A 22,388-nucleotide genomic window follows, 5' to 3' on the forward strand; every position below is an offset into this window, starting at 1 on the left:
CACTAAAGTAGGGAGTCTTGCCTGTGGAGGTTATAGAAAGCCCTCTGTGTGGGGAGTTGTCCCTATGGCAATCCGTGAAGCCTTTGCAACTGTGACCATGCCAGTACAGTTTCATACTCAGATATGCAACAACAGTGTGCGCCTTTGCAAACATGTATGTAATTAAGTCACTGCAGTCCTAGCCACATTGCAAGATGTCTGTGTGCTAATATGTAGGAAACTCATCGTTGAATTCAAGTGACTAGTTATTCTTCACTGGATCCTGTGTAGACACTTGGAGTGAGTTGTAGACTTCACTGTACAGCATGTGCTAAGAACAGAGGTGCTTTTGCATTACCTCACTCAATGGATGAGTGCCTAAAGCTAAGAACATAGATTTTCTGTGTTGTAGAGGAATGCACCACAAAAGAAATAGTTCTGTCCTCTGGAGATACCTTCTACATTCTCTTAAAAATATAGGAAGCTTAGGCTCTTGGCTTAGTCATGCGAGCAATGTGCCTTAACACTGGACAGTAGAGGTACTCCCTCAAATACCTAAATGGGGATGTGGTATGGAATATCTTACCGTTCTGTAAACTYGCATGTTAGCTTACTCCACACTGCATTCTCCTGAAATGCTTTGGTGGACTAACTCCACTAAGGGCAGCCATTATGGAGGACTCAGTAAAGTCTATTCTACCTTTTTAGGTATCTACCTTATTTACCTAGATAACTTGCCTGAGGTCATGTGAAAAGTCTGTAGAATAGCCAGAAAACAAACTTCTAAGACTATGGTTAATATAGCAAATTGTATTGTTTGTTTCCATAGTTGATTTGGGGGAAAAAAAAAACTAATTTTCAGTTAGACCTTCATTCTCTAATAAAATTTCACAGAACTTAAATTAGTGAGTCTTCGGCCATGTGTCAAAATAAAGACACTTGTTACAAGCAATATTACTGTAGGCACAGAAGAGTTTAAGAGCAGTAATTGACAGTTAAAGTGAATCTGTAAGTAGATCTACAACAGGCTGCTAGAAATGCACTAGCTCAGTTGTGGTGGTGGTAGCAGACGGTTTTTGGTTTTTTTTTTTTTTTTTTCTTTCCTGTATTTGCAAGTACAGTGATTTTTGTGATATGGGAGTCTATTTAAAAAAAAAAAAATCTCACTTACGCAAAACTTGTTTTTATAATTCTTTCTACATAAAGATCCAGAATCAATGTGAGAAATTCATAGTGGTTCTGCCATAGCTTTTATAACATGTTTTAAAACTTAATTTTCATTAATGCCTGAACTGTGCTTCTCCTTGTTCCATCATGGTGTATATGGAAGCAAAAGACACAAGTCCCTTAGAAGTTAACTGTTAGAGATAGTGACAGCTCTAAGCTTAGCTTTGACCACTAGCATTTCGAATATGATCCGACTTGTCATGGAGTGTTATTTAATATGGTATGCATTATCAAAATAGTGTTTGTGCACTGAAATTACTATATTGAAACCAGATTTGACATAAACTAGAAAGGTGTGCATGCCTCTTTAACAGTTTCTCCAGCTTGAAAACTGGTAAGCTCTTCTCTGTGTTTAGGGAATCGGTCACTTTACACCATATATTTAATCTAAATAACAACTTCAGCTGCTTTAAGAAATTTATTTTTAGGATAGTTATGAGAAATAATCCATATAACATTCATAGGTATATTGCACAGATCATTAAAAAACAAGATTATAGTAAAGATCTTGAGACTTGCATTTAGACTGCAGTAGAGAGAGAAAGTGGAAGGAAAATGTGATGAGGAAGGATAAGGTTAAAATGATTATGCGAGTATGAAATAACTGACACTTTGTATGCGCTGGGGAAAATGTCACTGACCAGGATGAGAGAAATTAAAGGAACAGTAAGCCTGGAGCTGAGCTGGAAGGACCTTTCATGGAGATATCAAAGTAATGCATAGATTGCAAGAAGAGCAAACAAGGAGCATGTTGGTGAGACCTGTGGCCATAGCTCAGGTGTAGAAATTCATTATTAATGAAAAAAAATAGTTTAACTTGATATACTTCTCTGCTTACAAATGATAATATTTCACACTTTAAATCTGAGGTCTAGAATGATTGAAAGAATGATTACAGCATGAAATCTTGGCTTTCCAGAAATAGGTGTCTGTGAAATCATGTACTTGTATTTATACTGTATGAAAGTAATTCTGTTTTTCTAAACTTGGTTCTAAAAGCTGAAGTATGACAGAGATCAAGATCAAAAAATACATATATACATATTTCTTAGAGCGAGGCAGGTTTTCCTAAGTCTGCATTTAAAAATTGGATAGGCTAGAACTTTGTTTCCTTGTATCAGAATACAGCTGTTCCCTGTTTGTGCAGTATTTGTTTTGATTATTTGATATTGTTGGTGCTGCTTTGTTTTTCATTGTCTTCCAACTCAGACTAGAGGTTTCAGGGATATTTTTCTCTTCTGTTTTATCTTGGAGCTCACTAGGGCATTTGGAAAATCGTGTAGACATTGAGGAAATAGTTTTCTTTGTATGAAATATTTTCTTTCTTCTCTAGGATCATGAGATCTTGAGGGGTGAAAGAGAAGGAGCAAAGGTGTTATTGCTGAATAATACACCCCTCAACAGAGTTACTTTCAGAACTTGAGGACACTTTCTCTTTTGAAGCAGCTGCATTGAAACTCTGATACTTAACCAGCCCATATTAACAGCTAGTTGCAGCAAGTGCTGAGTAGTTCCAGTGGGTCTGGTACTTCAATTATTTCTTCACATAACCTGTATGTGCATCAACTTCTGAAAAAGGCAACTTTAAGTTAATTATCATAACATCCGATGAAAAATCTTGTTTCCTATGTTTTTAATCTAAAATTGAGTATAAAGGGTAGGTGTTACACCTAATCAAAATGTTAATAATGTTGTTTCATAGTTGATATTTTCCATTAATAACTAGTTTTCATAAATGAAACGAAGGCTTTCAGGTTTCTTTTCAAAACATGATGAAATGCAATGCTCTTGGTGCTGCATGAGGCTTTGTTCTGTCCTAATTACCTTCAGCTTTCAGCTAAATTCTTTAACATTTGCATGGTTCTTTAAAGGTCTATGGCTTTATTAATTGCCCAGCTAGATTTTTTGTTTGTTTGTTTATATATAGTACTGAGCACATTGAATTGCTTGGAGATACAGTTGTAATTTTTGAAAATATGTATGTCATATATAATTGTGGGAGAGAGGGGAGGATTTGGCAAATCTGTTTAAGAGAACCATATACCTTATTACGGTGAGGCGAGATTATTCAGCCTTGAGGTTATCCTAATCGTGGTTTTGTCAGTAGTGCAATTAAGCAAGGAACTTTCTTTTTTTTCTGTCTTGATTAAATAACGAAATAAGTATCACATAACCTAGGCCATCTGAAATCTTGCAATTTTCCTCCTAGTGTACTAGTGATAGTTTTGCTAGAAACATGCCTGGATCGTTTTTATTCCATGCGTCTTCCCACTGTCCGTGGCAACTGTACCTCAGTACTATACATCAAAGACTCCATTACCTGTACAGGATCCAGTTCTGTTTTACTTTCAGCCTTGCTTTGCATCTAAATCACTCTTTTTCAACGACAATTGAGGTTGTTCGGAACTGAACAAGATTGTGTCTGGTGTAATGTAAAGTGAATACTGCACACAAACAGGCTTTACCTTTCATTTACTTATGACCCACAAATTAAATTGTGTGTTAAATATACTTTCATTTGTCAAGATGAGAATCCTGCATTTAAAAAATTTCCTGATGTGTCCCGTCTGATTCAGAAATCTTGTGTTTCAGTGCCTGACTAATCTCTGCCTTGCTGATGCTTTTGAATGAGCTTTGTATGTAAAAGCCCTACTAATCCTTATACTTACTCTTTGAATGTTTGCTACAGGAAGCGAGCAGCTGCAAAGCATCTAATAGAGCGCTACTACCACCAGTTAACTGAGGGCTGTGGAAATGAAGCCTGCACGAATGAATTTTGTGCTTCCTGTCCAACTTTTCTCCGTATGGATAACAATGCAGCAGCCATTAAGGCCCTCGAGCTTTATAAGATTAATGCAAAACTCTGTGATCCTCATCCCTCCAAGAAAGGAACGAGCTCAGCTTACCTAGAAAACAATTCCAAAGGTGCCCATAACAATTCCTGCACTGACAGAAAAATGAACAAGAAGGAAATGCAAGGCCCAAGAGATGACTTTAAAGGTAAGATACTATTCTAGAATCTTCATAAAATAGAATACATTTAATATGCAGAACTATAAGCCTTTATATTTCAGTGTGGTGATGTTTTGCTGACATCTTAAGTACAATACAATATTTGGCCTGTAAGTATTTGATTGCAAATTCTGAAAGATGGCTCAGTTAATGCTGAACACTACTTCCTAGTCTTGATCTTTACCACATCTGTGTTAACATATGTATGCATTTGTTGCCTTCTGAGAGTACTGTTTTTGCAAATATGTAGGTTTTTTAAAATCCTGTTGTATGTCTGCTTCAGTTTTGTTAATCTGCCTTGTTTCATAACTCCTGTGTAGTTAATGAGTTATAAAAGTTATACTTTGCTTGACTAATTCCAGTTTCTGTGTTAAGAAACATAACAGTTGAAGGAAATATGATGCCGTGGATGGTAGGCTTGGATAGTAGATTTGGGGGAGGGGGGGAGAGCAGAAATAGGGCTAAAAAACAAAACAAAATTGGAAACTCAGTCCAGTAGGCTTGTGTTGGACTATCCCCTCCTTTAGCACCTGCCCTTCTTGTGCCAGTACTAGACTGAGCTCTTAGTGTAAAAGTTGCATTTTACCAAATGGTGAGCCTTCTGATTATGACTGCTAAAATAATTATTTACAAATAAAGTTGTTTGAGGAAGCACTAGAGAGAAAGAGACTGTTATATAAGCTGATACCTTGATTGTTGACTAAAAACGTGCCTTTGGAGAGGTCTTTAAAAATGCATCTAACCAAGCTAAAACATGTTTAAACTAAGTAATTTGTAAGCTAATGGCAGGATGGATGGAGAGAAATAAGGTTCTGTCCGTGTCTGTTCAGACTTCTGTTTAGTTTATTAAACCTTACTTTCTAGGACAGTAAATACATACTGCAAGGATAATGTTGGTTGTGACCAAAATCTGTGGTGCAAACAAATCCCAAGCCAGTTGAACTTAAAGCCATTAACCTTTTGAACAAAAATTTTTTGAGGTACTGTTGCAATAAATAAGCACAAGTTCAAATTCATTGTTTCATCCAAGAAAGATGAAACCATTTTCAGAAAAGAATAAAAAGGCTTACAGAATCAGCAATAAAACATAGCTCTGTTTGCGTTGTGCGAGAACTAAGAGGCTGCAGTCAATACTGGCATCAGTTTGTTCTTTACGTGATGCAAAAGACAGACTTTCCCCCAATTGTTTATGATCTAAGTAAGTGGGAGGGGAAAAGGGATCTAGTGTAATGTTAGTCTGGCAAGAGACACATTAGGTCTCTGTTTTGGGATAAATGTTTGTCTCTTAAATTTTTGTGTGTTTTTAATGGAGGTGTGTGTATATATAGGATTTTCTCCCCCATCCTACCATCGTCTCTCCTCAAGATAGATATCTAACAGTCTTTTTGATCTATCTCCAGAGATTGTCTGTTATCTAAAGCAGTGACTCAGACTTCATCTGTTGCAGAATCACAAGTATTGACCTGTCTTTGTAGCTGAATGGACAGAGAGCATTAATGTGTTCTTAAAGCTCATCTGAGATTCTTAGTTACCTTTGGAATCAGATTATATCTAAGGAATCTGACACACTAAAATTCTTTCATGATCCTTCTGCAACCACAGTTGCTGGGAAAACTGCAGTCAAATTTAAGAAAGCCAAGGAAAAGGGTATGCAGCTTGCTTTTGTGTTTGACATAGAATGGAAGTTTTAAATAACTTGAAAGAAATGCCCTTCAGAGAAAATTACTTAAATTACTCCTATAGTGTTAAGCCCTAAAACTATTACCTGTTAAGAATAATGTATCTGGAGACTCTTGTCAGTATCTCAGTAACATTTCTTAGATAACAGTCCAAAAAGAAGAAGAAGAACACAAAAAATTACAAATATGTAAAAAGCATGGGTTAGAAATTTAATTTTATATCTATTGCCAATTCAAAAATCAGTATCATAATTGGTTGGTAAAGCTCTTTTCAACTCTTATCACTTAAACACTTAAAGCGGGAACAGAAAGGTCAGTGGACACGCAATGAGCAGACATACATGACAAAGCTTCCATAAAAGATAATGAGAAGATAATTAATAACTTTGTTAATTAGAGTGTTGTTGACAATTTATAGATCATACACAACCTTTTTTCTTTCTCCCCCAAGTGTGTGATTTAAAAAAAGTTGAAAGGTCTCTCTTTGGATCTTGGATCACTGATAAAGCTTGATTTCATGCACAGATTTGTCATGGAATATCACAACAAGGTTTGAGAGATCGTCTGTGTTTACTTTGGTGGATCACTTAGTTGCAATAGAAAGGGTGAGAAGGGAAAAAAGTGTAAAAGCTCATGAATTCGGACGTCAGCCAATAATTGACTTGAGTTAGAAGGAAACTTCATTTGTTTGGTTTGTTCTCCAGTTGATCAGTACCTGATACAGCTGTAGTGAGTACTGATCATGGTTAGAACATAAAAATGGAGAGGACCATTATGGCAGGTCAATTAGAGCATGGTCACAAGATATGACTTAAAACTGGCATGAAACTGCAAATTAAATACTGTTTTAACAGGAAACAGCACATGCTTTGTGCCTTAAACACTAGAACTGTAAAAGAATGACAGGGGAATTCCTGTTGAAAGTATGGGAATTTGAAATGTGTTATGTCAGTAATAAATTTACAATTTAATGGTAATTATTATGCTATGAATAATCTTTGTGCCCTGGGGCCAATGAACTTGTGGCTGTGATCATCATTTTGAGGAGTTGTGGCATAGAACAGTATCTGTATCAACTGTTAAATTTCTTTTAGACCAGTTTGCTACTTGCACATGCACTGCAGCAAATAAAAACGGTAGATGTACTAAGCTTGAATTACTTCATAATATTTTCAGTGCTATTGCTTTTTCTTTTTTTTTTTAGCATGACAGATCTTAGTTTAGAAGCATTTTCACTGTTTTCATACTGATGAGAAGTTCATCCCAACAGCATGACACAAACTTAATCTTTTCTATGTTATATGTACTCTAAGAATGTTAGTTGCTCTGCAAAAATCAGTAGATTGTCTGTCTGTCTTTGCACCATTTAGTTTGTATTTTTAACCTAATGACTGCTTGGAGCGAATGTTAGTGTAGGCAATCTCATTTTAAAGTATTTTAACATATACTGTCTTTACTATTAAAACAGTATGCTTACTACTTTCCCAGAGGTGGTTGTACTAGTGTTGTCTAGGGATACAGTTCTGTGGTGTGTGTTTTCAAAGCTGTAGAGAAACTATTGAACAGATTCAGTTCTAGTTCTAAGTAAAGCGTGGGTCTAGAAGAATTTGAATATTTACACTTAGAACATGCTTTCAAGATTCTGAAAAATATACTTGGTAACAATCCTACTGATTCTACTGGTAGTACTGGTAGTAAAACATAAACCTGATGTGAAAGCGTTTGTGGGTCCCAGTTAAGGATTAGCATAGAAAGCTGTAAATGATGCTTTCTCCTCCTCTTTTCTAAAGAGAAAGGAAGATAAAATTAACAAACGGGCCAACAAATGAGTTATTTCACATTGGTAAAATGAGACAGATATTTGGAATCCATCCAAATGATGTCTGTAAACCAGCTTATTGGTTTAAATAGCATGTTGATGAGCATACTTAAATTGTTCACCTCAGTGAGGCCTCGTGTACAGAGAAATAATCCACATGCCCAACTGTGTGTGGAATTTGGAAGGTAGCATAAATTTCTGAGCATGTGTTGTGTTTTTTGGAATGACTTCTGAGCAGCAATTTAGTATGAAAACTGTTGCAGAAAGCATTAAAAACAGGAATAAAAAAGAATCTTATCCTCCAATTAATACAGAACAAAAATTACTGAATCTTTTCTTCAAGATCTGTTGGGGGAAAGAGCACTGATTTCATAAGCATGTGGACAGAAGAGGTTGATACAATTTAGTTAGGGTATAATTTAATGACTTGTGCATTAACTGTACAGATTTACCAGAAGCATTGGTGCTCTGTTGCACAGTTTTATTCATGAAGTCTTTTAAAGTTTAAACATCTTATTGTTTTAGTTGCTCTTGTTTAGGCAATGCAATACTATTAATCAGCTGAAAAACAGTTTTACTAGTGCAGCTGGTTCTCCAGTCATTGACATCCATGAATAAAATGTTAGACTAAACTATAATGAATGAAATCATGAATCTTCATATTAATGAAATTATGAAGTATATCTATCTTGAATTTATCAAGCACTGACATTGTCTCTTTCCAAAGTGTGTTAATAATGATGTCAAATGCAGATTCCTGGTTAGAGCAAGTTAGAAATGTGATTTTTCTTTTTAATTTTATAGATGTGACTTTTCTAACAGAAGACAAGATCTATGAAATTCTTGAACTATGTCGAGAGAAAGAGGATTATTCCCCTTTAATCAGAGTGATTGGGAGAGTATTTTCTAGTGCTGAAGCATTGGTACAGAGTTTCCGAAAAGCCAAGCAGCACACCAAGGAAGAGCTCAAGTCTCTTCAAGGAAAGGATGAAGATAAAGACGAAGATGAAAAGGAAAAAGCTGCCTGTTCGGCTGCTGCTATGGAAGAAGATTCAGGCGCATCATCATCATCATCAAGAATAGGTGATAACACACAGGGAGATAACAACCTCCAAAAACTAGGCCCTGATGAAGTGTCTGTAGATATTGAAGCAGTCAGGCGGGTCTATGATAGATTACTTTCTAATGAAAAAATAGAAACTGCCTTTTTAAATGCACTTGTGTACTTGTCACCTAATGTGGAATGTGACTTGACTTATCATAATGTGTACTCTCGGGATCCTAACTATCTGAATTTGTTTATTATTGTTATGGAGAACGGCAATCTTCATAGCCCAGAATATCTGGAAATGGCTCTGCCGTTGTTTTGCAAGGCAATGAGCAAGCTACCCCTTGCAGCTCAAGCAAAACTGGTCAGATTGTGGTCTAAGTACAGAGCAGACCAAATTCGGAGAATGATGGAGACATTTCAGCAGCTTATTACTTACAAAGTCATAAGCAATGAGTTCAATAGTCGTAACCTAGTGAATGATGATGATGCTGTTGTTGCTGCTTCAAAGTGCTTGAAAATGGTTTACTATGCAAATGTAGTAGGAGGGGATGTGGATACAGATCACAATGAAGAGGAAGATGAAGAACCCATCCCAGAATCCAGTGAACTAACTCTTCAAGAACTGTTGGGTGAGGAAAGAAGAAATAAAAAAGGGCCTCGAGTAGACCCACTGGAAACTGAACTTGGTGTTAAAACTATAGATTGCAGAAAACCACTTATCCCTTTTGAAGAATTTATTAATGAACCACTGAATGATGTTCTAGAAATGGACAAAGATTACACTTTCTTCAAAGTAGAAACAGAAAATAAGTTCTCTTTTATGACATGTCCCTTCATATTGAATGCTGTTACCAAGAACCTGGGATTGTATTATGACAACAGAATCCGGATGTACAGTGAACGACGCATAACTGTGCTTTACAGCTTAGTTCAAGGACAGCAGCTCAACCCATATTTGCGACTTAAAGTGAGACGTGATCACATCATAGATGATGCACTTGTCCGGGTAAGTCATACAGCAACATAGAACTTAAGTATGTTGGTTTTGGCTAGTGCAAACGACACAGCCTTTGACTAACTGAACAAGACTGGTTGGGAATGCAGTGTTTCATGTATTAGATATCCTCTAGAGAGGACAACTTCTGTATCAGTACCTTGTTTTCTTTGACTGTCCTGGATCATCTTCTGATAGTGGGGGGGGGGGGGGGGGGGTTTAAAATGGAAGTTTGAATTAAAGCCTTTCAGTTGTGTTCTTTCTTGTGGACTTCAGAACTTCCAGATATAAAAGTCTGTAGAGTAACTACTGCATAAGTAGAACTTCTTATTTTTCCAAGTGTTGTTGCAATTCTGTGTAAATAACGTTATGACTGAGAATGAGGAAGTAAGACCTATCAGTACCTGAGAACTGACAGCAGCCTGTCTCTAAATATGCTGGCTTCTTAAAGTAAAACTTAAAATAAAAGCAGTTTGTTGATACTTTTTTTTTTTTGAAGACAGGATACAAACTATGAAAAATATTTGACATTAAATTCTTTTCCATAAATACATCCTTTAATTTTAGGATCTTTCGTCCTTTCTTAGTTTTTGTTTACTCAGCTGTTATTTCTTCAGGAGTTCATTTTTGTGTGTTCTGTTATTAAGTAAAACAGTGTTTGCAAACTTTTAAATTAAACTTGCTTTTAAAGCTTGTTGTTGAATAGCCAGACGGATTGTGTGTTTGGGGAGATGAACAGTACCTCTTTTCATCTCTCAATCCAGCTGTTGCTTGCAGTTAATTTTTACCTCTTCAACTGCTACTGAAGGTCAATTGTGAGGCCCTTAAATGGGCTCTCACCTCAATTTTGTGAGTACCTCTTAATTTTCAGACAGTCTAGCTGCTGCTTGGTGATTGCTGATACAACTTAGGGGAAAGCTTTGTGTCAAGCACCAACAGGAAAGAATTGCAGTGTAGAAATGGCTTTTGTCTGTAAGCTCAGTTATATTAGGCAAATGAGAAACATACTGTTCTAAAATTAAACCCTACTGTGTACCAGTTATCTAATTTAAGAATGTTCTTTGTAGTTTTGCGACCTATATGGTATATAGTTGTATCCAATTATATTTTTGTCACGTTAATATAATGGAATTTATTTCATTGACTCAATTTGGCTTTCAAATAAATACTGAAAAAGAGGGAGGCAAAGTACTACTGCTTTAGAAGAGGATGGGCTAAAACAGGGTAAGAACTAGTTTTAGGGAGCTGTTCTTTTAAATATCAGTTCCAGCAGAGAGGAAGCACAGCTTCCTCCTTATGCTCATGGTAGGAAATAAAATATGTAAATATGAGGAAAATGCATTTTTCTGCATACTGCTTGTTGTGGAAAGGCATTGAAGTCTTTGAGGGGAGAAAGTATGTTGTGTTACTTAGAAAGCTTATGGGCAGCATCAAATTGGTGTAGTTACTATATTTCAGCTGGGCCACAGTAGTCATCACTGTGCATGTTCTTGGTCTGTTGGAAAGGTAAGTAATCTAAATCAAATCAGTTTAAACTCTAGCATATTAATTTAAATTGTGATGCATTTGCAGCAGCCTGGCACAGCCAGTCTACGAGTACATGTCTGGGCAGTTACTATGGATCTTTCTATGGCTGTTAAGATAAGCTGTCAGAACATGTTAAATTATGGTGACCTGACTCTGTCGAAACCCCAAGGAGAGCAGGGATTTTAAACTGTTTATTCTGAGACAGAAAATAAAGATAAATTTGCACTAAATTCAAGCAATCTGAGCTAAATTGTTATTGTCAATGAGAACAAGTGCAGGCCAGGCACTTTCCACAAAAGTGGAAAAGAGATTATATTCAAGAAAAATGGAGATTGAATGAAGACGTACCCTCCTAGTTGGAGGAAGGGAGCTGTAGATGCCGTTTCAAACAGATGCGGTGAGATAGCTCTTGTGAGATGATGTGGACTTAGAGGAAACTGTGTTGATAAATATACTTAGTCGGTACAGAAGTCACCTTTTAACTATTGATATGTTTTAATAGATGATAAGAGGTATCTATGCTTAAGAAGAGTTTTTAAATAAATAAGGGAAATAAAGGGAATAAAACAATACAGTGTCTCTGTTTATGGTGGTGTGCCTATGTCTTTGTTTATTTTTGTTTCTCCTCATTGTGATATCAAAAAGGATGCAATAGACAAACTCTCTAAACTTATTTCCACTCAGATTAAATGACTGAGAGGGCATAAAAGATGGCATAGAAAAGATGAATAGGAAATAGCTTTTCATAGCTGGTAGCACCCTGTCATATTATCAGGAAGCAGGCTTAACATAAGCAAAAGGACATTTTTTCCATGCAGTGTACATTTAAATTATGGATCTCATTCCCCAGAAAGTGTAGATACTCAAGAAAGTAAGTTCCATCAAAAGCTGTTAAATACAGGCATTTGGCTGTGACCCCTAAACATACCTCAGGAAGTCTCTAAGCTGCAGTCTGCTGGAAAAATATACTGAGAAAATACTGTTCTGTATTTTCTGTTTTCTTATTTTCTTCCAGCAGTGGATGCCTGATCTATCTGTTAGATAAATCTGTTATAGAATTATATGCTGCTGTTAGAGGGACTTTCTGTGTCAAATTGGGAAGTGATTTTAGTAACCTTCACAATTTGCTTTCACTTCCTAATGGGTGTGAAATAGGTCTGAAAGAAATCTTCAGTCTTATGTCCCAGTCCTAAAAGTGACTTACTGTATCTCTGATTGTAATCAAAGTTGGAACTGCAGGTCAAGAAGACCTTCCTGAAGTAACCTGAGGCTGTTTTTGCACCCTTTGCTAGTTCAAGGAGCAGTCCAGAACTCGGGAAATTACTTAAGGCAGGTAGTGTGTGCTTCAATAGCAACACTGGCAACATGAAAACTATGTGAAGGCTACGTTGTGTGGGCTTGCATCAGTGATGGTTGCAGTCTTGGATGTGGTACTGAACTTTGGAAGGGCCTCACTGAAAGCTATTAAAAAGATCTTGCCGAAGTAATGGTGGTCATTTGTAAAAGCATATTCTTAGATCTGTTCACTGTCAAAATAGTTCCTAAATATGTTTAAATTACAGGTGAGTAGTATTTCTAATATTTTACTCTTAGGCATTGCAGTTTTAACTTCAGAGGCTTGAATTTTATGAAACTCTTGTTCTGAATACTAAGAGTTGTGTGAATTGTAAGTATTTTCATATTCATCTCACTAGACCTATATTTCTAGAGAACACTCACTGCAGATGTTTTTGACTATATATGGATTAACTCTCTGATAATTGCATGCTAGAAGCATTCTCAAAAATATTGGTTAAAGTGAGGATGAGATGATCTTAATCATATTTTTTGTATTGATGCTACATATTTTTCAAGCAAATGCATCAGTCAGCTTTGATAATGATTTACCTTTGCAAATGGGCAAAGTACTGATCTTTCTCTGCTATTTGGTCAGGCTCATTAAGTTATCAGCAGGCTGTTTTTCCCTTATCAATACTTTAAGTATTTAAACTTTTAGAATTCATTATGTAGGTCCTCTCACTTTTGGGACTTGACTTCATTATAACAAATACGAGCACTGGCAAATGATTTTATTACTCTAGAGGTTTTTCTTATGTAATATTGGGAATTCAAAGTAACACCTTTTAAATACTTGTTTAAAGCTGTTAGTAAAAGAATCGCAGTTCACTCTGGAACAAATAAAGTTAAGCAAAACTTTCATTTACAGATTCATTGTTCAGTTTCTTTGCATGCATGCCATCAGAAACTTTATTTTTCTGTTGTTTGTTAATATGGACCTAAAGAAGTGTGCTTTCCTGTATTATATACTTATTGTATACTTATTTGTATGTATGTTAGTCCGAAAAGTTGGGGGGATGATAAATGTTAGTCCTCACTTTTATTATAGAACCCTTACGTTTGGAAGTTGGTAGCACAGTTCTCGAGTCTGCAGTCCTTGAAAGCAGTTAACCTGCATTCTTGTCTCTACGGGGTTTCTGTTTAAAAAGTTAGCTGTGCTACTGCTGAGTCACGTTACATGGAGGTGGTAACATGAAAGGAAGTTCATCCTCAAATCCCCTCTTCTGCCTCTTCATCCCCTACAGGCTATTTCTTTCATCCCCTTCTTCTGACTTTACTCTTTTTTGCAGATTATCTGTGAATTTTTTCTCAAGTAGCAGTAATTGAAAGAGTATCAACTGTGATATGCAAGTTCTGCAAGAGAAAATTTGGTGGATCCTTTTAGGAGAATCTTGCTGGTGCTCGCTCGCAAACTAGAAACTCACTCTGATGAATTACAGGTTGAATTTAGAGGGCTGGCAGACAGCAAGCCTCTCTTATTTGTAAATGACTCTGCTAAATGTATTAATGAGCGAAAACTCCTATGTAGCAGCTAAAATCGGTAGACAGGTTCTTCCGTAGTGCATCAGAAACAAAGTACTCCAAGAGCTTTGAGCTGCATTAACAGTAAGTATGTGTTATATGTTCAGCTGAAAAAAATCTCAGCGCTAGCGTGCCTTTGTTGCATGCTGTATATGTCCGACTGAACAGATGTAGGAGGCTGTACAGGCAAGCATATGCATGAACTGTAAAAATAGACTTAATGTTTCTTGGTCACTTTTCTTTAGGGTACTACTTCACATGCAGTTCTCCACAAAACGTAGTGACTGATATATGTCATGAGATGTCACTGGTACTTTCAAACTCAGTTATGTTCATGTCTTTTGCCTTCTAGCATGGAAAGTATTCCCACCACTGTCTTGAAGAGAACTTTTTTGTTACATTGCAATAGCTTGATTTATTTTCTGTTCTTTTAATAGTTATAACTGAATAAAGATTATTTCAATTACTATCAATTTTAAGAAGGTAGCTAAACTCCGATGGAATATATTAATGCACGGGTCTTTCAGGAAAGCACAGTGTTCTATAAATGAAGTCAGTTATCCAGTCTCATATGCTGTGGCACAATAGCATGTTTCAACCAAGAAAATACAGATATTCTGTATAAAAGGATGTCTCAACTTTCAGCTCTTCAACTTGTAGATGGTCAGTTCTTGGTGATATGGCTTCAGACACGTAATACGCATACTTTCTGGAAAGTCCTTGGAAAATGTAATGACGACTGTATCTGCTTGGCCATTCAAACCATCATGACAGAAAACACACAAGCTTCTAAAACTTTGGGAATTCACGTAAACATAGATTGAGTTTATCTGGCAGCACCTATGTGACAAGATTGAGGTTGCTCTGATAGATTAAAAAAAAAAAAAAACAACAAAGCATTTAAATTGATGCTCATACTTCCTTGGTTTAGAATCAGTGCTGGAGTTCTGCTGAAATTCAGTTTCTATTTAGTATAGTGACTAATACTGTGTTTTCCACTGAGTCCAATTTTTCTTAAGCATCAATGAGAGACACAGACATTCAAAGGAGCAGCTAAATCCACAGCCTTCAATTGAGCAGCTTAGCAACACTATCCCAGTTATAGGATCTACTTCAAGAAACAGCAGGCTTTGACTCGAAATACTGGCCTTTTGGTAATCCTTTATCTGATTTCCTTGCAGACATTCATGCAGTCCTCCAGTCTGCCCAACCAGCAGTGCTCAGTTAAGAGTGTTCTCTTCCCCCTTTTTACTACTACTTTTCTTTTCCGTCACTTATTGCAGCATAGCAGTCTCATCCAAAAAATCATTTTGAAATAACTTTAAAAATTTCTTTATATGTAGAAATATGAGCACTCTGCTTAACGCAAACACATCACTGTAACACAAGAGAGCCTTTATGCTATGACAAACTGTTGCTGTCCTGCAGGAGATGCACAGGCAATACCTGATTTGTCAGAACTTACCAGAATTTGTAAAACTTGCAAAATAGTTAATTGCTGGTGGTAAATATTACAAAGCCAACAAAGTCATGAATGGGAAGAAAAGTATTAGTATCAGTTCTAAGTGGAAAGGATTCTGACAGGAGGATTCTGTCCATCCAGTTTGAACCAATAACCTGTACTTACGGTCTGCAAATAGATACTACTCCTCTGTTTCTAAAAACATCCACCAGTTGTATTTAGAACAAGGATCAAGCTCAGCTGTGCTGTTCAGGAGTAAATTTTTTTAATACCTCTGTAAAATGTGTAATTTAAAATTTATATGAAAGGCAAGATTAAAAGCAACACTGTTGTGGTAAGCTTGTGATGAGGATATCCTCATTACATGCTATCAAAATGAGGGCAGGGGGACTGCAAGCTGTTTTTATTGCAGAAGTATTGTTGACAAAATACAGTGAATTTTAAAGAATAAATCTTGGTTAGTCTCCGTAAGGGCTAAAATAGTTTGCTGCAAAGGATGTGTAATGGACAGACTGCTGTAGGTAGCACATAAGTAAGTTCTCTAAAGAGCCCTGTAAATTTCTTATACATGCTAATCTGCTAATTTGAACTCTCTTGTTTTCACTTTCATTCATGGCTCTTTTTTTTTTTTTTTTTTTAACTCCATAGTATATAAAGCTTGGTTTTTTTCCTGTCTCTCTTCCTGGTACTCGTTTTCAGTACCAGCTAATATCATTCTCCCCACACTTACCCCCTTTGCATGAGGAGCTTCAGAGTCTTCAAAACCCTTATGCTAAGCACCTTTAGCTTTGTCACTCATCTACCCTGCTGTGCTGCTTGTGTAAAATGGTTGGTTGACTTGGCAGTTATCAGAAGAAAACTCATCTCGCTGGTGGTACCATTTTACTAGTGGTGTCATTATTTTCCTCTTTATGCTCTATTTTGTTCTGTTCACTTAGTCTTTTACACTTCTGTAGTTAAATTCTGGGACATAAAGGATGTGTTGGCATGTGTATGTGGGTAGGCTGGTGGTATGAAAAGAAATGGGTCAGCTTGTTAAGAACACTAACTGGTAGGTACGCCATCCTGGATGATAGACAGTATGGTCCTGGTAGGTGAATTTACAGGTGCGTGCCTTGCTTTCTTGCTGTTGGATTTTCTTCTTCATACAGATACGCTTAGTATAATCATGCTGCACAGGTTTGTCCATTATGTTTATGCTTCTAAGCAGCATGTTTCTTATCAGCTGCAAAATATTCTTGCATAACTTCTAATTTGATTTGAACTTCTGATAACTGAATGGATAAATTTGTGTGGGAGAAAAGTGACACAGACCTGCAATGGCCTTTATATAGAAATTATCATCTTTGATAGGAAAGGGTCTAACTTCTCACTTCCATGGAAACAATGCAGTAGCTCTGTTTGAAGGTACTGAAAAAATAAATACAAGAGATTTCTTCTTCACCAGGGTCAAGAGAAAAGGGAACCCATTTGAGTATCATGTCTTTTACTTCTGTTTTTCCAGCTCTTTGTTAGTGAGATATAAATACTGTCTTTTGTCTTCCACTGTAAATTATTACATAAAGGTTCCGAAAAAGTATCTATATAATCCTTTCACAAAACCATTAGTTGTGAACCATGTAGATCAAATTGCATTCCCTTTTTGTTTTCATGTGAATTTAGTTATCCCAGTAATACATCTCGTTTTCATGTTTTCTGTGCATTTTGTCCAATACAATACGAATTATTTAGAATAAGTGCTTAAAAGAAAAAAAACAGAAAGCAAAAGTGGAGGACACTAACAGACTTAATTGGCTGGCAGATCAGATCTTTGATAAGTTTCTTGCTTCATTAATCTTCAAATTCTAATATGTGCTTAAAGTGCTTTAGTATTGGTTCCCCATGTCCTATAGTTGTGATTTATACTTGATTTTTTTTTTCTTGGGTTTTGAGGGTGATTTTGATTTAGTTTTTTGGTACTCCATTTACTCTTTGAGAGTTACTAATGAAATGCTTTTATCTGTTCGCTCAATAGCTAGAGATGATTGCCATGGAAAATCCTGCAGACTTGAAGAAGCAATTGTATGTGGAATTTGAAGGAGAGCAAGGGGTAGATGAAGGAGGTGTTTCCAAAGAATTTTTTCAACTGGTTGTGGAAGAAATCTTCAATCCAGATATTGGTATGTTATCTAATAAAGTACTTATTTCTCTGAAAGGATGCTTTATGCAATATCTTTCTCCATCTGCTGCTTTTTTTTTTCCTGAAGTTCCCCAGATTCCTTGGTGAGGGTACTTGGCCCATTGAGGCTCAGCATTTCATTCATCAGTCATCATCCTAAGGAGGAATGAAAGGAATAAATGTGTTTAGTTAGTGAAAGCTGCTATTGTACATTTATGTCTGTATCAGTTGTACAGGGTTCCTTTGCAGTTTGTTCTCTCACCTTTCTCTTCGCCTTGCTTCATGATTAGCTTCTAGAGTTAGTAATCAAACTAAAGAGGAGGAACTTCTGCAGTACAACCAGAGTAGGACTATGGTGAGTTTTTGAGCTATTTCCTCTCTCTTCTCCCCTAGCCTGAAAAATCTGATAAAGAAAAAAGTCTCAGCTCTTCTAAGGATTCTCTCTGAAATTGATGCAGGTCTAAATTGTGGCACTAATGTCAAATTTGAATGTAGGTGGTTAAGAAGAACTAAGAACTAAGAAGTCTGCTAGTAGTCTGCTATAACATCCGAGCCAAAGTTTTACCAGCTTAACAATTGCATTTCCCTATTACTGTTTTTTCCCTTGCTTCCTGTGCCAGTCTCCTATGCATCCATTTTTATACATTCTGTTATCTGAAAACCCTTTATTTAGCAGTGAAAGTAAAGGAAATCCTTTAAATAGAAGTTAAGGTGGTTCTGCTGTCATAGGTATGCCTGGAGACATCTTTATTCTGTAAAAGAGAAGTAGGATATCTTAATATGACAGTTAGTAACATTCTGTATTGCAGCTTCCCTTTCTTATGGTGTTTTATTGTGGTTTTAATGTACTGTAGTCTTAATTTTTGGTCAGTGAATAAAATGTTGCATTTTACACTAAGGTTTTTCCAGATATGGGTCTGGGTAAACAGTCAGTCCTCCATTAATAAAAATTTGCTAGAGTTGTTTGTTTTGATTGTTTAACTCTTCCATCATCTTTCAGAAAGTACAAGTCATTACTTTTACTTTGCCAGTAATCCAGAAGTCACTGTAAACTTCAGCCAATTCAGCAAATGGAACGTAGGCTTCTACTTTTTCTCCTACATGTGCATGTGCACATCAATCTCTGATTTCCAGTTTCCTTGCCTGATATTAGTCTTTGTTATTTATGTGCCACCCTGATAGTTCACCTTGTCCTAGTACCTTACTGAGATAAGCAATCTTAGTTTTGGGGAATAGGCCAGGTTCTTTGAATGAATTTGCAGTTCATTCCTTCAGGTTCAGGTGAATGAGAATTTAGACTAGAACTCTTGGCTGAGGATGGCATCTTATCTTCAGCGCTGGGAGACGTTTGGTGGCTGTGTTTGTGTGGCTTTATAACCAATTCATGTGTGTCTTGTAGGTAGTAAATAAGCATATCTTTTAAGAGCTGACAAGACAAATTCTTGTGGTGAATGTACTTCATCTTCTAGACCACATGCATATAACATACAGCGCATGGAGGAGCCTGGATGCTTTTTGTAGTTTCTGTCAGGGAATCATGAGACTTAACTATACAAGCTATGGATCACTGGGAATATACTTTTACTTGTCGAGGAGGTTCTCTTTCCCTTCTCTTAAGTCTTGCTTTGGTATGAAGTCTGAGCCACTGACTTCATCTTGGCACTGCTTTAAATAGTTCACAGCCTGTATAAAAACTCTCATTTCATGAACAAGAGCTAATCTCTTGGCTTGCTACAACCAAAAGGGTAAGGTACTCTATCCCTTCTTTTGTCTGTGTGGTCCTATCCCCTCCTCCTAACTCTTAGCACATGCCAGTTTGGTTGTTTATTGAAGCTTGCCATGAACTTACTCAGCTTGTGAACTTGGCAGGAAATTGGTCACTTTTTTTCCTCTGAGTTAGTTACCTTACTTCAACTGATTCAGCTAAGGGAGCTGGCAAAAACTCCCCCTTTCAACAGTGACAAGCTGTTAAGTTTGCAACTCCTCCTGTGAAACAACTGCCACATGTTACATTTTCTCCTCAAGTTAGGCTATGCGATAGCTGCAGCAATTCAGTGGGCCTCGCTGAGTTGCTAAAAATGTTAGGTATCTAACTGATTTAAGTTCATATGTGATGGTTAATCCCTGCTCCATCATCATGGTTTCCAGTTAAGAAATAGGACTGCAGCTAGTCCCTTTCTAAATAACCAGTCACTTTGAGGGAATCTGCATGGAGAAGTCTGTGAAGGAACGTATCACTTTATTGTAATTAGAGTTCTTCAAGGTGATTTCTTCCACGTGGTTTCTGATTGTATTCTTTCCTCAAAATTAAAATCTGTGTTGATAATGTGCTGCTGCTCCTTCAGTAATGGAAGGAGATGAGGTGGTGTGTGTACTACTTCAGCACACACATTGCAGGATGTTGTATAGCAGGCCTCATGGGCGCACTTTCACACACTTTCAGTGGGTAATGTGAATAATAGCATTATGAGGAGCTCCAGTTACCCCAAGTAGCTTCTCTTTTCCATTAAGTATAACACTAAGTTAAATATTTTTTTAGAGTCATTCTAATATAAAAATGGTTTATAATGTTGTTTTGCATGTCATTTTTATTGAAATGTAACAATAATTATGTTAAACTTTTTTTTACAGGTATGTTCACATATGATGAATCTACAAAACTGTTTTGGTTTAATCCGTCCTCTTTTGAAACTGAGGGTCAGTTTACACTGATTGGCATAGTACTGGGTCTGGCTATTTACAATAACTGTATACTGGATGTGCATTTTCCCATGGTTGTCTACAGGAAGCTAATGGGCAAAAAAGGAACTTTCCGTGATCTGGCAGACTCTCATCCTGTAAGTTCATTATGTTGTTTGAGTTTGTTACTGCATTTTTCTAGGCAATAACTCAATCTATATTTAAATTAAACACAAGGTCTCTGTCAGAGGTGGAAGTGAAATAACCTGTGACTTATGTGAAGAGTCTGTTGTATTTGTTAAAATAAATTGGTAAGTAATAGAATCTGCTACTACATCTAATTTGGAGAAAGCAGTATTGTCTAGTGAACAAATAATAAGCCTGGGTGTCAACACACCCTTGTCCTATTTCTTATGTACTGCTTGAGCAGCTTAATATCTGAGTACCTTCCCAAACAAATCCCTAAAATGAAACTGCTATTTATCTGTATTCATAGAAATAGATTTCTATGAAATATGTGAAAATAGCAATAGACATGTGAAGGTGTGATGCTTGTATTTCTTTTTTCTAAAGCACAAGATAGATGTGGCAATTATGAATATTCCTACAGCTTGGAAGCAGTGATTAGTGTCCATCTTTTTTCCTCCCCCAATGGCTATATAAAAACACTAAGCCATAAGTGTGCTTTAGTAAATACAGTATAGAAGATGTATCCAAGAAGCGGATGTATAGAAGATGTATATGTACCTTGGTTGTATGTATATGCGGTATATGTATGTCAGTTCTATGTATAGAAGTTGTCCTGGCCCTGCTCCAGCCTCAGTCAAAGATCACCAGTAGCTTTTTACCATGCTAGCTAGTATGACTTGTTATTATGCTTCATAGCACTTCAAAATGGTGGGAAACTTCCCTTTTCATAAGCAGTTATGCAAAATCTTTAGCTATGCAAAAAAAAAAGAGTAAAATGATAATGTCTTTTTTTTAAAAAAAGTATGTTTTTGTTTAATCAAAAAGTTAAGCATGTGTAATCAAAAAATAAGTTCTTCAGTCTGCTTTGGGTGGCTACATGTAACAGCATATCAAGTCTGGCCAGTTTCTCTGTAAAATGATGTTGAGAAATACATAAAGCTCCCAGTTTCTTATAGTTTTGATTATAAACTCAGAATCTTCATGAAGGAACAAGTAGATTTATTTCTGTGCAACAAAGCAGTCAAGGCAGTTCTTAATTTCTTTTTTTCCACTACTACTCTTATGTTTTTCTTCTGTAACACCTATGTTGACTTCTTTTAAAACCACCCTTTTTAGACTCCTGGTATTCTAAGATGACTTAAACACTTAATTCATAGTTTCTCAAGCCAAAAATGAAATTTGGAGTAGTAAGTCACATAATACTTACTCTAACACTATTGAACATGGAGGATAGGGTGTTCACCAGCCCTCACTAACCAATACCTGCAAATCCAGTGATTTTCAATGTAAAATATTTTTAAAGGTGCTGTGGAAATTTTGAAAGGTTACAGGTAGTGAGAGGATGAAGATTACAGGTAAACTTTCAATAGCTAAAACATTCAGGGAAAGCATATTACTTTCACTTTACTGTTGAAAATATTGTACTCAGTTTCTCTTTCACCTTCAGTTTGTATTCTTGAGTCCTACACCTCTGTCTGGGCCACAGAATTGTTCCTTCTGCATAGCTTTCAGTTTCCAAGAGCATCTTAGGCTTTTCAGGTATAGTAAGCAGGAAGGCTGAATGTTCATTTGAGTATAGCAAACTTAAAAGCAATTTCAAATTCCATTTGGCAATTTCTGACCCTAACCTAGGCTTATTTTATAAAGCAAGACTGGGACTTAGTAACTTCTTTTCTCTTTCAGCACACAGAGATTTTCTTTGACTGTCCCATCCATGTTCCTTCAAGATTATTTCTTACTTTTTCTTAAACCA

General features: G+C 36.4%; 1 protein-coding gene across 8 annotated transcripts in view; it reads left to right on the forward strand.

Annotated features, from left to right (window-relative positions):
• The window catches only part of UBE3A (ubiquitin protein ligase E3A), a 54,018-nt gene that overhangs the window by 27,307 nt on the left and 4,323 nt on the right, over nucleotides 1–22,388 (forward strand). For all 8 annotated transcript variants that reach the window (XM_026069442.1, XM_026069435.1, XM_026069440.1 and 5 more), the window contains 4 exons: nucleotides 3,896–4,206; nucleotides 8,521–9,773; nucleotides 17,624–17,768; nucleotides 20,399–20,604. In XM_026069442.1, coding sequence (XP_025925227.1) covers nucleotides 3,896–4,206; nucleotides 8,521–9,773; nucleotides 17,624–17,768; nucleotides 20,399–20,604 — 1,915 coding nt within the window. The remainder of the gene's footprint in view (nucleotides 1–3,895; nucleotides 4,207–8,520; nucleotides 9,774–17,623; nucleotides 17,769–20,398; nucleotides 20,605–22,388) is intronic.

The sequence above is a fragment of the Apteryx rowi genome, unplaced genomic scaffold (assembly GCF_003343035.1).
Source record: "Apteryx rowi isolate R43461 unplaced genomic scaffold, aptRow1 scaffold_297, whole genome shotgun sequence".
NCBI classification, from domain to species: Eukaryota; Metazoa; Chordata; class Aves; order Apterygiformes; family Apterygidae; genus Apteryx; species Apteryx rowi.